The sequence below is a fragment of the Alligator sinensis genome, unplaced genomic scaffold (genome assembly GCF_000455745.1).
Source record: "Alligator sinensis unplaced genomic scaffold, ASM45574v1 scaffold1483_1, whole genome shotgun sequence".
NCBI classification, from domain to species: domain Eukaryota; kingdom Metazoa; phylum Chordata; order Crocodylia; family Alligatoridae; genus Alligator; species Alligator sinensis.
Genome location: NW_005843451.1, coordinates 48 through 16844, shown reverse-complemented (window position 1 = coordinate 16844; position 16797 = coordinate 48). Strand labels below are relative to the sequence as shown.

At 47.2% G+C, this 16797-nt stretch overlaps 1 protein-coding gene across 2 annotated transcripts in view; it reads left to right on the top strand.

Moving 5' to 3' along the window:
* LOC102383766 (butyrophilin subfamily 1 member A1-like) overlaps window positions 1-16462 on the top strand; it is a 22162-nt gene extending 5700 nt beyond the window's left edge. The window contains exons 2-4 of one of the 2 annotated variants that reach the window (XM_006038747.3): window positions 11401-11499; window positions 12271-12365; window positions 12920-16462. In XM_006038747.3, the coding sequence (XP_006038809.2) occupies window positions 11405-11499; window positions 12271-12365; window positions 12920-13461 (732 nt within the window). In that variant the 5' untranslated portion in view covers window positions 11401-11404 and the 3' untranslated portion in view covers window positions 13462-16462. The remainder of the gene's footprint in view (window positions 1-11400; window positions 11500-12270; window positions 12366-12919) is intronic. The other variant, XM_025195284.1, reaches the window with a different exon arrangement.
* Window positions 16463-16797: the final 335 nt, after the last annotated feature.

Sequence of the window (16797 nt, the reverse complement as noted above, 5' to 3'; positions counted from 1 at the left end):
CTATGATGCTCGCCAGCTCCTTGAGTACCCTGGGGTGAAGATTGTCAGGGCCGGCTGACTTGAAGGTATCCAGCTTCTCAAGATGTTCCTTCACGAAGTCAGCATTAATGGAGGGCAGGGGATCGCCCTCACCCGGACTTCCCTGTCCCATAGCGGGCATGGGTGTCCCATGGGACTGATGAAAGACCGACGCAAAGTACCTATTTAATAGGTTGGCTTTTTGCTGGGCGTCAGTTGTCAGTTGCCCCATCTGGAAATATTGGATGAAAAGAGAGGGTATCTCTATGCTGCACAGCACAGCGCAGTCATTGATACTTGGCTTAGATCGAGATCAGACAATTCAGGTAGCAAAGTCAGTCTAGGTACAGTAGCAGGACAGGCTGTATGGGCTAATTTGTCCTTCAGTAGGGTATGCAAGCTCACTTATTTCAGGATAGCATAGTTACTCCTACCCCTACAACAGCATGCATGTAGACTTCCTCTGAAAGTACAGTAGGAGAAAGTGAAGAAAGAAGCTACAGACTCCTAAGCCTGTCTGGAGCCATATATTGTAGCTCCCCTGGGCAAAGTCATTTTCCTTGAAATAAGGTGAAAAGCAGAGGACTAGCCAGTTCCTGCCCCTGCCTCGTCCTCGCTGTCCTGAACGAATACCTTTGGCAACATCAAGGGGAATCTCCCAGCTCAGCTTTGTGGATTCTGCTCTTTTCTAAGGTTTGGTTCAGGGACTCTTGAACTGGGTACCAATGGGCAGGAGTCAAAAAAGCCTTGGTAGATTTAGTCTCAGTGAAAGGGGCTACTTCCATGCTGTCCTAAGCAACTGAGTGACATCCCATAGTCTGTACACAATGTTTACAAGAAAAGAACCAGAGGGGGGCTGGGGGTTTAAAATGGACTAAAGCCCTTCTAAAACCTGCTCAGTTACTTTTCTTTCACTGAAAGCCTGTAGAGTAGCATCCCTGTTTCACTTCTTTTTGTCTGCCCACTCCTCCTGAGGGATGGGGAAGGAAAATGATTGTAGATGTGCAATGTCAAGTAGAGGATTTTCAGATGCTGCTGATGTGTTTCTTCTCTGGGAGTTAACAGCAGTATTGTCCCTCGCCATCCTAACTTCCCACAAATGCATCCAGTTGTCAGATCCATATCCCTGAAGGCAACTTGCTTGGACTTCTACCATGATACCATCCCTAGACTCCATTTGATAGTTAGTTACATCTTCCACATCAATCTCTGAGTAATTCATGTGGATTAATGTGAACGTCTGTGTTACTGTCTGCTGGGAGGGTCGAGCTCTCTTATTTTTCCCACTCTGGGACTTCCTAGTAGTTATGGAGGGGTTTGCAGAAAAGAGGGGTTTCTCCATAAATTAATCTCTCATATGGCCTCCTCCCTTGTGAGCAGAGATTACCAGAATCCCCTGACATTGCCAGGGTCTTGTTGCTCTCTATATGCTCTGGAAAGTTTTAAGCAGCTTTGGCATCAGAGCTGCTTGCCCACAGACTCAGGAGAAAAGTGCAGATGCACTAAAATTGGAGCAGGACAGAGAGGATCAGCATGGCCCCACTGATATATATATCTGCATGGATCAGCATGGCCTCTTTCAAGACTGACACAAATTTATGATGCATGACAGTGTTTGGAGGGAGCTCCTGATTGCTGTGAGAAGGGTATACAGGTTGTGAGGTTTGCTAATCTGTTGCTTCTCAAACTGTCATCAAGAGGCAAGACAGATTCTTTTCAGCACCTAAACAGTGAATGAGCTGGAGGGATTTCCATGACAGTAGATCCCGAGTTGGAGACTCTTAAATGTCCACTGGTTTTTGAAGCTGTACATATAGCTCATGGAGAGGCAGAATCATAAACATCTTGGAAAACCTAACCTGAGCTTCTTCCTCAGCTGGGACTCCAGTCCAGGGTTGGGCAACCTGATGCATGTGTCAAGTGGCACAGGCAACCTCTATGTGTGGCACCTGGCAGGTTGAGGAGGGGACAGGTAGCACAGAAGCAGATAAGGAAGAAAGCAGAGCATCCCCTTGGGCAGGGAGCACAGAGGAGGCAGGGAACAAAGCAGAACAGTAGGTTGGGCAGCAGAAGGGGATCACAGTGGCATTGGGGTAATGTACAGGGCTAATTTGTTGGGCACCTGCCAAAAAAGTTGGGTCCCACTGCTCTAGTCTATCCAACAGGCTGTTCCTAGGTCTTACACATCTTTGAGATTCTCTCTCCAGGCTCCTCAACGTCTGTAAAAGCTGAATCCTGGGTAGCTTCCCTCCGGTTGGAATTTGGAGGATACATGTAATACCCGCTTTAATGAGTTTCTGGATTTGCTCCTTGCAGAGATGCAGCCCAGACATTTTAGTGAATCAAAAAGGATTTCTGTTACCTTCATAAAAGCTCCCCACTGATGTTTTAGCTCAACCATTAATTATGGACTGGGATGAAGGAGTAAGTAGATGAGATTCTCTGACCTGCACAGTGCAAAAGGGCCATCGCGGTCCCTTTTGGCCTGAATGAATTAATCCTTTGCTATACAGATGCAGACAAGAATGCTAACAGTGAGGCAGATACTGACTTGTGATTATTGCTGCTGCTTGACCACAAACTAGAGAGACAGCTATTCTGTACTAAAACACTTTGTTATTTTTATGACCTTGTCTATTTGTTTGCTTCACCACATTGCTAAATTTGGGCTTTTGAAGTGTATGTTCTTTGGAGCAGGGCCTGTCTTTTACATCATTTGTATGACACTCAGCACACAGGACTGGATCTCTTGGTGCTACCACAGTACACCTACTATGTGCGATACCATTGCAAACTGGACTCTGAATTATTTGATCTATTTGCTGACCTGTCTCAAGAAAAGTGTCTCACAGGCTGAAATGCAAGAGCTTATCTACAGAATAATTTCATTCATCAGTAAAAAAAAAAGAAAAAAAAGACTTTTGTCTATGTGATTCCTTTTACCTAAGGGCAGCTTGGTGTGTCTGAATGACATTCTCCTCAGGGTGAACCTTATTAGGGTTAGAAGCACACAAAGGACCCAAGTTTAGGACATTCGCTGGTGCTTCATAATAGCAAGTTTTGCCGTATATGCCTTTTCATTGGGTGCCAGTAACTGTCTGAACAGGTTACCTTTGGGAAAGGAATTGCACCTGTTCAGGACAGATATGTAACAGGCAGCTGTCTTTGTGTGCAGTGAGGGCACCAGACAAAGAATCTCAAGCTGAGACCAACTGCACTGCAAAGGCATCCTGCACTCTGCAGTTCCTCTGGCTGAACTACCAGACTATCTGTTTAGGGATCCATTTAGCTCAACATCCTGTCTACCATGGAGCCTATACCAGCTGCATCAGCAAAAGGTGGGGAAAAAATCTGTCATCAAAAGGCATGAAAAACATCCTCCTCAGAAGATAAGTTCCTTATAAACCCTGTCAGGTTGGGGTTGGCTTATGTTCTGATGGAGAAGTATTTGTCACCACAATACTATCTTATATTTTCACTATCTTATAACTCTGATAACAGATCTTGTTATCTGTTAAAGCATCCAGTTTTGGCCCCTCATTTAGCAAAATACTGATGTATATATCTGGCTTTAAGGACTGGATCATACATAGACTTGTTAAAGTCAGTAGGAATACTTCCACACTTCGAATTAGGCTTGAGCCTAAGCAATGAGCAAGGTGTTTTAAGGTAAAGTGTTGAGTTAAAGCAGCTTTTTTAAAAAATCTATGGGCCACGTTTCCAGCTAATGAAGACTGTTACAGCTCTGATGGGAGTAGTGGTGTTACACTGCTTTATACCAGCCAAAATTACTGCCCAAAGTAAAAAGAAGGATGAAAATCACTTTCCTTCTCAACCAAGTTTCACTCTCTTGATACTCTTCTCTAAGTGTCAGTTCTCCATCCATGATAATTACCTACCTTGATTTGCAAGAGTATGAGAGGGTAGCTTTTTTTAATATCCAGTAGGTGCTGATATGTGGCTAATATAAGCATAAAGAGTGCCTAAAGTAGCGATTTCCAAAGGGTGTGCCCCGTAAGTGGTATCCATACCTGAACATAATTTTCATGAATGGAGAACTGAACCCCAGAGAAGGGTACAGACCTCTGGGCTTCTGTACACTGTTGAAGGGGTGAGTCCTAAGCAACATGCCCTATCTACAGCCCACTGAAATCCATAGGAATGCTCCAAATCTGGAGTCATCTTGGATTTAGGTAAATACAGTATATGTACATGCACATGCACACACACATCCCTTTTTTGGGTGTGAGAGTAAAGTATGCTACCAATTTTAACCCAGAAAAAAGTGTGCCCCAAGCATCAAAAATCTGGGAAACACTGGCCTGTTTCAGAAAGTGCTGCACCTCTGAAATATATCACCCAGTGGACTGCATTTACAGTACAAGGAGAGACATATTTATGTGCATGCATTATACACACACTATCTTATAAATGAATATTATGATTCTCACCCTCTCTCTCTCTCTCGTGCAATAGAAGAGTTTTTAAGCTGCAGCATAGGGTTACCATATTTCCAGTTCCAAAAAAGAGGACACCTGTGGAGCAGGGGGGAGGGCTGTATATGATTGTGGGGGTCCAGTAGTATGCCGGTGCCCTGCCCCTGCTCATTCCGTTGCCCCTCGCTCCCAAGCCACAGTCTCCCACCCCTGTGGTGCCCTTCACTCTCAACCCGCAGGCCCCTGTTGCTGCCCGTGCCCCGCAGTCCTGACCCACATTCCCCCGATCTCCTGGCCGCCCCTGTGAGCAAAGCCACCTGCCCTGGTGCAGCTGGCCCAGCTATGCAACTCACCACTGCCCCTGAAACGCACCCCCCTGCAAGATCCATTTGTATGTCTGATCCTTCCTGTTCCAGTTCCTGTCCCCAGTGAAGAGGATGAAGAGTAGGTTTCATTAGTATTGGCCACCAGAGGTCACTGCTAAAGGAAAAGCAGCCGGTGTGTCTTGTTTTTTCTCTCCATCGTGAAGGCTGGGGCTGAACTTCCTGGCTTGGAGATTGCTGCTTTTTATAACTGGTATTTCAGATGAGTAGCTGCAGTAGCTTAACAAGGCCAGTATTCAGGACAGACCTTTACGGCTCCATTTAATGATGCCAAATCAAAACGGGCTTTCTCCAGTGACTGAAACTAGTCCCCCTAGCCTCTGACAGCACCAGAGCCAGAAGCTCCCATAACGAAGAGTGACCTCAGGAAAGTGCTGAGGACCAGCGGGATGGTGATTCCCACACAAATGCCTCCCTTACTCTCCTCTATCTGTTTGAGACTCAGAATTGCTGCATTTATTGACATGCACAGGCTCTCACTAGGAGCAAGAGATAATTTAGTTATGGGACAATAAACCAGTGTATTAGCCAAAGGGAAGGAAAGGGAAAGGCAGAGAAAAACTACAAGAAATCATGAGAGTCATAATCAGGCACACCAATTGCAGCCTTGCCAGGGCAGAGTTGTCCTGTGAACAAATGAAGAGAAGAAAGGACAAGTCAGCCCGTGTCCCTCCTCTCCACTGCTGAGGAAAGGGGAACAATATGGGAGAATCTTCTAAAGGGATTGCTCAGATTCTGCTTACGTATAGCATTTCAATCAACAGCTCTGTTACTATAGGTGATTTTCTAATGTTTTGGTGGATCTAATTGTAGTGAGGGGGAAATGGGTCTGTGCTATAACACTGTTTCCTCAAGCATGGAAAAGTCAAGAACTTCTTTCGGAGAAGAAATGGGATGTGACATAGGCAAAAGCCAGGTCTAAATCTTCCCTCCTTGCCCTGACAGGCTCCAGAATAACCAGGATTTGATCTGCCTCCTACCATGGGACTGGAAAAGAAATTATGGGGAAGCTGCCTTGGCCAGAGGATTGTTGAGGAATAGCTGGAACAGTGATGGGGCCAAATATTAATGGGAAAAATTAGGAGAAAAGACTTGCAGTGTCATACATAAAATAAAACCCGTTCTTTTTAGGAACGAGTTATTTGGGAGATGGTAGAAATTCCCTGATCTCTTCATTCTGCAGGAAGAACTGTGATTTGCCCAAGCTCTACCACAGGTATCACAGGAGAGCCAGTGGCTTCTGGCAGCTGTTTTCAGTCCTAAAGAGAGAATGTTCATAGCCTGAAAGCTACAGTATTGTCCTAACAAGGGTAGATGTTATAACACTCTCTGCCTACCTACAAAGGTGGGGTAAGGAGGAAGGTAATAATATTTGTTTTCATCTCTAGTGGGGATAAGGACAAGAAATAGCAGGCCTAAATTACTGCAAGGGAGATTCAAGTTAAACATTAGGCAAATCTCTCTACAGAAGAGATTAGCCAGGCAGTTGGTGGAATTTCCCTCTGTAGAAGATATTTAAAAACAGGTTAGCCCAGGGGTCAGCAACCTTTTGCAAACACAGGCTGCAGCTTGCAACCTGGGTAAAGCCACTGGCTACTATTTCTTTCTGGTCACTCCAGTACCGGTGAGCAGAGAGTGCGATGAGGAACAACAGCCCTCCAAGTAGGCTGTAATAGCTGGTTGGAGCTGCTTCAGAGGATGGACATGCTATTAGCAAAACATGGATCTGTTCTTAGTAAAACATGGACTGAATCAGACTTTTTCTTTATTATAATATATTTCTATATATAGAGAGAGAGTTATATATATACAACCTCTGTCATAAACTTTCCATCACGTGTCTTCAGGATCCAATCCCTTTTGCAAGCCATATCTGGCCTGTGGGCTCTAGATTGCTGACCCCTGTGTTGGACAAATATTAGTCAGTAATGGTTTATATAGAGGTAGTCCTGCAGTGAGATGGACTAGATGTGCTCTCAAGGTACCATCTAGCCCTAATTTCTGTAATTCTGTTTGCTTTCAGCTAAATAAGAATGTGTCATCTTCTACTTCTCATGTCCTGTCATCCTTTCCAAGTTTGAGTACAAAAACAGGCACATACTACTGCTCAATCTGTAGCTTTAGCAAGGTCCTCATTGGTGCCTGGTGTGTGACTAAATCTGATAACACAGTCTTTACTTCCCTTTAGCAGGATTTTGAACTCTCAGTCTGTGACATCCTCGGTAACTAAGAAGAATTGTGGATCCTGGCTACCCCAGGTTCTGTGCAAAGGGAAATTCCAAGAGGTGCCTGCAAATGTGAGGAATTCAAACAACTGAAGACTATTGAACAAGTTGTGCATCTTCTCACAGGGTTCAGATTGTCCACAGTAGATATAGCTTCAAGACGTCAGGCCATCCTGCCAAGCCTGGCTGAAACCTTGCTGTAGCTCCTTCCTCTACCTTCTGTTGCTCAGAAAAGTAATAGAAGAATTGGAGACCAGGGACTAAGAAGGACTGTTGCTGAGGAAAATGTCATAAAATCTACCTTCCACATTAAGTCTTTTTGTCAATTCATAGTTAGAGATTGGTCTAGGTCCCAAGGCATGAGGTTTTATATCCCTTCCAAAGAGTCTATGATCATTAATTATAATCCCACAGATCCTTCACAAAGGAATCTCTTTTTAAATCTCACTAAATTCTTGGCCTCAACTCTTTTCTGTGGCAAGCAAGTCAAGTTACACATCATGCAAAAAAGTATTTGCGTACTAAATTTGCATCCCTTTGAATTTCAACAATTGTCCCCTTGTTTTGTGTTATGAAACAGAGAGAACAGAAATTCCTGATCTACCTGGTCTAGTCCATTCATTCTTCTATATACTTTTATCAGTTCCTTTATTAATTATCTCCTTTCTAACACAAACAATCCACATCTATTCAGCCTTTCTTGAAAGCACAGGTTTTCCCCAGTCATTTGGTTACACATTACCACCTCATCAGCATTTTCTTTCTTGGTATAATCAAACTGTGATTTCTCAGAGTGATTAGACATTTACCAGGCACATATCTTTACCCAAATGCCGTTGCCTTTACCCTTATCTTGACAACTGAAGATGCTTTAATTCTGACAAACCAATGAGGATTTTAAAAGTTAACCTACAAAAGATAAGGAAATTCACTTTGTGAATCCTTTTTTTCTTCTTTAGAGTCATTTCAGAAGCCTTTAAAAAATCTCATTTCATTAAAAAAAATCTGTTCTTAAATATCTTAACATCCCTAAAAGATCTTTTAAAAGCTAGTCAGTTTATAGCAGTTAAAAATGCTGCAAACAAGACTGGCCTGTTTTTTCTTATACATTTAAATCAGGGTTTTCTGTTGTTGTTTTAATCCATAATCCCTGACTGGAGACATATAGTTAGCCTAAGACTGGAATTAAGATTCCAGTTTAGTTATTGAGTCAACAGTTCCAGAAAAATCACTTCTGATTTGCCCCCTTTTCCTTCTAGTGGTTGACTGTCTTCAGTCTTTTCCTTGCTTTGAAAGATAGTTGCTATGAGTTGTATTCCAGGTGAATGGGGGTGGTTTAAACTCCTCAATAATCCACTTTCTCCCTCATGTTTAAGATTCATGCTGTTTCCCTTGTTAAGTCCACTAAAACTCAGATTTTTGCAAAGTAAAGTGAACAAACATTGAACCAGGCTCCTCTCATTTGTAAAATGGCATTTCTCAGCTGTTAAGTGTTAGCTAAACTCTGACAGATCTTTGCTGCTCCCTACCAGGGCCTGCATAACTGAAATGTCTCTGACTTTTAAAGCAACCCCATTGTACTAACTCCTAAATAACTGCCTATCCCTCCCCTGCTGCTACCTGTTCCCAAGTGCAATATAGACACAAGAACAGGAGCTACTCTCCAGTAATGGCCTCACAAACACCTGTGCAGAGGTAAAGTTACCTCCCTACTTTGCTGCTTCTACATTCAAGTTTCATGTTAACTCTCCCAGACAGTGTCACCCCAGAAGCTCACATTTAGCTGGCTTCTACCATAACCTCCAAGTGTTTCAGGGAAACTACTTTGCAAGGTGCAACCCTGCTCTCAGAGGCACTATGTTAGGCTCTTTAAAAATGCCTCTCCTCTCATCATTATCAACCATTCTATCAGTTGGTATGTCCTCCCTAAATTTCATCAGCAATAATTGTATATTTTCTTTCAGATAGCATTAAAATAGTCAATCAGTTTCTACAGGACAGCATTGGGAACACCCAGATTCAGTATTGGGTTCCTTTCAGCAACTTCCTTTTTTTTTTGCAATTTAACATTTACCCAATTTTTAATCCATTTACTATATACCTCTGCTGATTTTTTTTTTAATAAGGCTAATCTTTAAATTAAACTTACGATTTCATCACCAATATATCAAGTTCACTTCACAGGACCTATTTCTCATAAAATCATGTTGACGATGGCATCCTTTAGATGTGTATTCCCTGAGTCTCCTTTCAGCCATTCCAGTCATTTTTCTGGGATCAGCATAAGGTGAACATCGCATTTGCAGGGAAGGTTCTTTGAGTAGGTATGATATCTTTTATGAGACCGAGGAGTTGGAAAAAAGTTCTTTGCAAGCTTTCAGGTGCAATCACCCTTCCTCAGGCATAGGAAGTCTCTGCTGTTCTGCACATCCCATTTGCCCTTTCTAAATACAGGTACAATACAGCAATATTTCAGTCCTCTGGTCTTTCCCCATTATTGACAGTTCTCTTTTAAGCAAGCACACACATAATTTGTCAGGGTGACAGCTGGCACAGAAATACATTTTACTACTATAAAATAATTTTCCTGCCCAAGCTGTATGGCAGTTCCTGGCTATGTAGCAGGCAACTCCACATCTTACTGGAACCAGTTGGGGGTAAAAAGGCACTTCTGGGGAGTGCATTTTTTTTGTTGTAACAGCATAGTTCCAAGTAGAAGAGTGAGGACTGTTAGAAATGGTTAAGAACCATTAAAACAATATAAGCAGGTTCCATTTACCCCTAGAGTAGAAGTAATCTGTTCACCTAACCTCCTATAAAAAATGAGAGAGCAGAGAAATAAGTAAGTGTAGAAAACCAAAGTCACGAGTTTGGCTTTCAACATAAATAGCAGCTGATGTTCAAGGACAAAGACTCACTGGGAACTGTGATCTATCTATTATTTCTTGGTTACAGGGATATTTGGGAAGGAATAGCAAAGGGGGTTGGATCATTTTAATTTCTGAGAAGGACTTTGTGAACTCAGTGAGATGTTTATGCCTTTCCACTTCCTGAACACATAGGGCTGATCACCGCACGATGCATGAAAAACCAAGCAAGCCTCACGCTGTTGGGAACAGTTGGTTGCAGTTTAGCTTAAATAAGGTTCCCGAGTGACAGAACCTGCAAAAGGCTGCACTTGTAACTGAGGAAGTGTGTTACATTGGTATTATTATCCATTTACATTCTTACCAGCATTTAAATTCACTGATAGCTCAGACCTCTACCACCTTCCCCCAGAGAAAAGACCCCACCTGACATCAGGGAACTCAGACCACCATGAACAGAAAAAAGAAACAGCTGAGGCTTGGAGCCTAACATAGTGTAGAAATCAGACATTAACATGAATAACAAAAGCATCATTCAGAGCCATGCTAGCCAGCGGCTGATGCTGTCTCTGACTTGGACAGGTGGCTGGGGAGGTCCCGGAGCCCCAGGCAATCTGAGGCCAGCTGCCAAGGCTCCTGTGTGCTCCATCCTCCCATCTGGTAGCAGCAGCCTAGTGGGAGCTCTGCCCCCTGTGGAGCCTTCAAGCTCTGCATGAAGTTTTTCCCACAGTCCCAACACTAGTAGGGGCACACCTGTGTGTTCATGCACTAGTGCTAGACCAGGTTGAAGCTGTAGCCAAAGCCCCTCCCACAGTCAGGGCACCAGAAGGTCACAAGTCAGTAGCTGGTGCCAGGCCCTGTACAAATATAGTAGGGGCAGGGGCACTGGGCTGGCTGTGCATGGCCTTTAGGACACCCAGCTTGGAGGGAGGGAATATAGGTTCTGCCCCTTGCTTCCTGCTGTGTATCTATTTATATTAAAATGACTAGGTCCCAGGACTCCCTCCCCGAATCACTAGGCCACAGAGCCACACTCCCTCTTGCTCATTCCCCTTCTGTCCCTCTTGCCCTCAGCAGAAGGGTGGAGGATGCTCTCAGTCTGGCCCAGCAGTTAGGCCCCTGCTGAGAGGTAGGAACTCCAGAACCCCCTGCTCTGACCCATAGACACTGCTCCACTGCCAGAGCTGGGGGAGAACACAGGAGTCCTGATTACCAGCCCCTCCGCTCTAACCCACAGGACCCCATTCATCTTCCAGAGCTGAGGACAGAATCCAAGAGTCCTGAAAGCCGGCTTCCCTGCTTTCCCTTGCTCCATCTAATGCTTCTCCCACAGACAAGAATAGACCCCAGGAGTCCTGGCTCCCAGCTTCACGCCCTCCTGCTGCTAAGTGAAGCACGGTGTTCTGCACAGCCCGGCCAGCTGCCTGTAGGCTGTGCTCAGTGACACCAGGTTCTCTCTCCCCTGGTGCAGGGACATGGAGGTGATTAGACAGTGCCCTGTGGCTGGGATGAAAGTTCACTCTCCTGTGTCTTGTTGCACTTGCATGGAGCTGTTCCCCAGGCGCAGCACGTAAGTCCCTGCGAAGGAAGGGACTGGTGGGGTGGGGGGCAGAAACCAGCTGCCCATGATAAGCACCAGTGCCTGTGCTAAGCACCAAGAAGGGATGCCCTCTCTGTGGGAGGAGGGAGGCCAGTGTGATCTGCACAGGCAGTATGTGGAAAGCTAGTGCAGATCAGTGGACCATACCTGTGATTATTCTCTCTCAGGACCCAGTGTAGTCCTGGGGATCAGCCTCTAGGACTCCTGGGTTCTTTCCCAGGTCTGGGAGGTGACTGGAGTCCTGTGGTTACAGGAGGGTGGACATTTGGGGTCAGGATTCCTGGGCTCTGGGAGAGAAGTGGGGCAGGAAGCCAGAACACCTGGGTTCTTTCTTGCTGAAAGGAAACTGGGTCCACTAGGCTAGAGCAGAGGCAGCCCAGAGTTAGGTATCTCCTGTGGCCTTAGTCTCAGCTACTCTACCTGTACCTCAGTTTCCCTTCTGTAACATGGAACTGATGGTCCCATGCTCTTAAGGAGGGACCCCATGAGACCAAATCTTGGTGAAAAGACTCCAGTATTCTAGCAATGGGGGCAGAGACAGCCCCTGCCACCCACTATAGGGATGCTATTCATGTGTGGGATGGGGGCAATGACCCCAGGAGTAATCTTGGAGCTCCTGAGCCTCCTCAGAGCAGCCTCTGCCCCAGCACAAGCCCCAAAGTTATACCCCTCCCCTGGCAGCCCCAACAGTTGCTCAGGATCTCAGCTCCTGCTAAGCCTAAGGCCGGATTTTCCTTGCAGGTCCTGTGTCCCTCAAGACTGGCTGCCCTGCCCTGCACCCATGGACTCTACTGCTCCCCCAGCTTATCCCAAGATGAAGGTTTACAGGGACAAAGGTCAGTGCTCCAGTCCGACTTCAGTCGGTGATGGAGGAGACAGACTCCTGCATGCCACACCCCCCAAGAGTCATGTGCACTCACTCCCAACCCAGGAGACCGCCAGAAGCCACCTGCAACCCTATTGCACCCCTGACCCCATGCCTATTACACAGCACAGACCCCCACAACCCCTTAACTTCTTCCACCTTGCCATACCCATTGTATAGTGCAGCCAGCCCCACCCCACTTCCTCTCACATACTGTACCCCCCACTTCCTATCTTACAGCACAGCCATCCCCTCCCTCCAGCCCTCCCTACTGCCCAGGTGGTTTCATGCACAGCGTGGTCTGTCCTTTCTCTGAGCACTGATAATTCCTCCTGTCTCACATTTTTCATGGGGCACCACTGCCCAGGCCCTCCCTGTTCTTCTGCACTTCAAGGATGAGGACAAGGATGGGCAGGCAGGAGCCAGAGCATGGCTATTGCTGTTCTGGACCACCTGCAGCAGTTCTCTCTGCCCCTGCTGCACACTGTGGGCTAAGCTGCTGGGATGTTTCTCTCTCTTTCCTAGAGGATGTGACTCTGGATCCAGACACAGCTCACGCCAGCCTAGTCCTGTCTGTGAACCGGAGAAGCGTGACAGCCACAGACACGCCCCAGTCTCTACCCAACAGCCCTGGGAGGTTCAATGTGTACTCCTGTGTGTTGGGCACTGATGGCTACATGTCGGGGACACACTACTGGGATGTGGAGGTGGGAGACAAGCAGGGCTGGGCCCTGGGTGTCACCAGGGAGTCTGCCAACAGGAGGGGATGGTTTGATTTCAGCCCTGAGCAGGGCACCTGGGCCATCCAGCTCTCCATGGACCAGTACCGGGTAGTCAATGCAGAATGGAGCCTGCTGGACCTGCCACAGAGACCTAGGAAGATCCGTGTGTACCTGGATTGTGACAGTGGGGTTGTGGGTTTCTATGATGCGGATACCATGGCCCCCATCCACGCCTTCACTGCTTCCTTCTCTGGGAAAGTCTGCCCATTCTTCTGGGTCTGGTCTGTGGGGACATCCCTAAATCTGTGCCCCCCGCAGCCCACTATGAACTGCGGGCTTGGCTGACACCCAAAGACATTGCTGTAAGAATATCCACAGACCCGGGTGGGCTCTGGGTCACGTCATGTTCAAACCTAGGGATCCTTCAACAGGCCCATAACCAGGGGAGTGACCAACCAGGTGACCTCCCTCTTCAGTATTTCTCCCCAGTGCCCCGTGCACCTGGCACAAAGTCCCTGATAAGACCCAGCCGCCTACTACTTTCTCGTACCCTAGATTCCTTCATGAGAGCCCCTTCAGCCAGACAGGCTGCTTCTCCATCTCTCCTTTTTCCCTGCTCTGCTTTGGACCCTGATTTAAAAGAGATTCAGTCCATCAGAAGGACAGCACTGGGTCTCATTCGCACAAGACTTATTGGTTATACATGGTATTCTAACCCCCTCCCCTTGGCTAGTTTCCAGCTTCCAGTTGCAAACCCCTCTGGGCTGGGGTGCCTTTGTCTCTGCTTGGCCAGAGCTCAGAATACCTTGATTTCCCTCTCAGGTCTCTGCGGCTTTCCTTTCTATCAGCATTGAATAATGGTGTTCAGGATCTGAGAAATGCACCTACATTTTGTTTAGTATTGGCTGATATAACTGAAGTCACTGCCCAAGGCTAGGAGCAGTCTGGCCAGGCCTGGGGAGAAGCTGCCAGTGAGTCCTGAGAGGTGTCCCTGGGACTTGGGTGCAAGCTCAGGAGCTGAGTCCATGACCTGGCAGCAGCTGTCTGGCAGCATGTGAAAAGAGCTGGGAGGCAGGGCGACAGCCAGAGCAGCACTGGCAACATGGCCCTGACCAGAAGCAGGCACCGAAATTCCTGGGGCGCAGGCGCAGCTGGAAGAGCAGTGCCTTGTGCCTGGGGAGTGGTTATGGGCCAAATCTCCCACCCACAGAGGGCAGAGAAAGGGAGATGGAGGCTGAGAGAGACAGTAGGAGCAGTCAGGAGGCAGGGAGGGGACTGGCTCCAACCCAGCCAGGACCCCTTCCCTGCAGCCCCCCCTGGGCAGAGGCACTTTCCTGTGACCAAGGTGAGGAGCAGAGAGACAAAACCTGTCCCTGCCCCTGCCTGGTCCCTGTACTGCTGAGGGAATGAGCTGCCCCAGGGGACAATGTTGGAGGGATCTATCAAGACAGCTTTTCATTAGGACATAAAATGCCTCGGTGACTTCAGTTCCACAGCGAGGGCTGGTCTGCGTTGTCATATAGTGACTCAGTGCTGTCCTGCATGGCAGAGGCTGCTAAGCTTCGGAAAGAGCTCTCTTGGGGAAAGTGCCTGTAACCCTGAGCCCCCTGGAGCTGGCTGAAGATTGGGCTGCTGGAAATGAGTACGCGGGTTCCTGCTCTAAGTGCTCTATGGGCTGCCCCCAACTCCGGGCAGGAGCAGGCAAAAATAAGTTTGGGGTGCGGGTAGAAAGAAACTGAGACTAAGGCCGAGGCTGGCTGCCCGGCCAGCTCGCTATAATAAGCGGCAGCACAGCAGGGCAAAGGACAGCCAGATGCAAGGTGCATGCGAAAAGGCAGAACATGTTTTTCTGGAAATTTAATTTTTCTTTAATCTGAAATAAAGAATAAGATAATCAGTAAAAAAAATGCAAGATTAGTACCAGGAGTCTGCTTGAATGAGTGCAGGATAAATAAGATGGACTTCAATGGATTTTTGTAGATTTACTCGTGAACCCCAACGGCACGTAGTGGTTGCAAAGCAGGGGGGGGAAAAAAAAAAAAAAAAATCACATTCTTGGGCATAAATCAAATCTATGTTGCACATTAAAAATGATAAAAATAGCCCTCATGGAAGAAAGCGACCTAAAAATAAAACGTGTCAGAGCTAAATATAAAACATGTCGGAGGTGTATTAAATTACCACGAAAAACGCCCCCTAAAACAATCAAATTGTCTGTTAACATGGATCTGCAGACGTCATTTAGTTAGCTTAAAGGCAACTTTTGTCATGTGGACACAGGAAAAGTGTAACGTGGAAACATCAGAGGTGTAACATGGACAAGCTCCCCAAGGGAGCAGAGCAGCACCTCTGTTAGAGTCCTGCTTGAGCACGACGTTGTGGTTGAAGGTGTCTGTCACATAACTAGTTCAGTAGTGTCAAGTATCTAGTTAGGTAGCACCCTCCCAAGAGTCTTTGCTTTTCCAGCCACTCTCTGTTTCAGTGTGGAAGCGGTTATCTCCTTTTTGTTTCTCTGACCGTCCTATTGTTTTCTCTTTCGATACAGAAGTATATATCTATATTTATTGTCTGTTTATAGCCCCATAGGACCTCAGTCTGTCGACTGATATCAGGGATGGGTACCAACTGGAGGTCCATGCACCCACGTCCTTTCCTGCCATGACTTGGTGTTTATAGGCGTAGATTCAGTACCTGGGCGTGTAGTTCCAGTTGGCTGTCATCCACTGTCCTCTGTTCCGGAGGCCTATGTTCCTGAGGGCTCCACCATCCCCTACACCCTCGCCCGTTCCACCGGGAATCAAAATCATCCTTTCGTCAATATTCGGCCTTCGGGTTCTCTACCAAGTGCTCCCGTCCTGGATTATTGCTCCCCCGTTTTTTTTGTTTTTTTTTGGGGGGGGGGGGGGAGGGGGGAGAATGAAAAAAGAAATATCCGGTGAGGTCGCTTTATCCTTCACCTGTAACCGTCTTTACGGCAGCTCCTCATGAGCCTCTTCTTCGGATCATTACAATCCCCTCACCCCACTGGGTCTGCCACTGACACTTTGTTTTGCACCCCTTTTAGGGTCTTAATGGTACCTTTGTTCCGATGTGCCCCCCTATTAGGGTTTTTATGGTACCTTCCCCAGCCCTGCTCTGCCAAGATGGCAAGCAGGTCCTGGTCCTGCCATCCACGGCACCTTCCTCTAAGTCCTCTCTGGGGAGCTCCCTCTCTGCAGGAGCTTCCTGCCCTCGCCAGGATGCTCTCCAGTTCTCCCACAACCTTGCTCCGCCCGGCTCCTCTCCTTCCGGTCCTGCGCTCTCTCCTCCTGCCTGCTCCGGGCTCTTGTTTATAGAGAGGCTTGAATTCCCGGCCCCGCCCCTCCAGAAACACCTGGTTAAGGAGTATTTCTGACCAGCTCTTTGGGGCTGCGGCAGCTGCTTCTACCTTTGGCCAGTGCTCCTCTGCCCCTTGGGGCTCTGTCTCTCTCTGTCTCACAGTGGCCACTCTAAGAGCTCTAAAACGATGCGCTGTGTGCGTCCCTGCCCCACACTGCTGGGGGATGAGCCCAGATGCAGGGGAAGGGGTGTCTCTGCACTCTCCCTCACCACCACAGTTCCTGGTAGTGCACATGAGTGTCCCTTGTGGCCGGGGGCAGCCCCCGCTCTTTGGCGAGGCATGCCCCATAGGATGGCCACCAT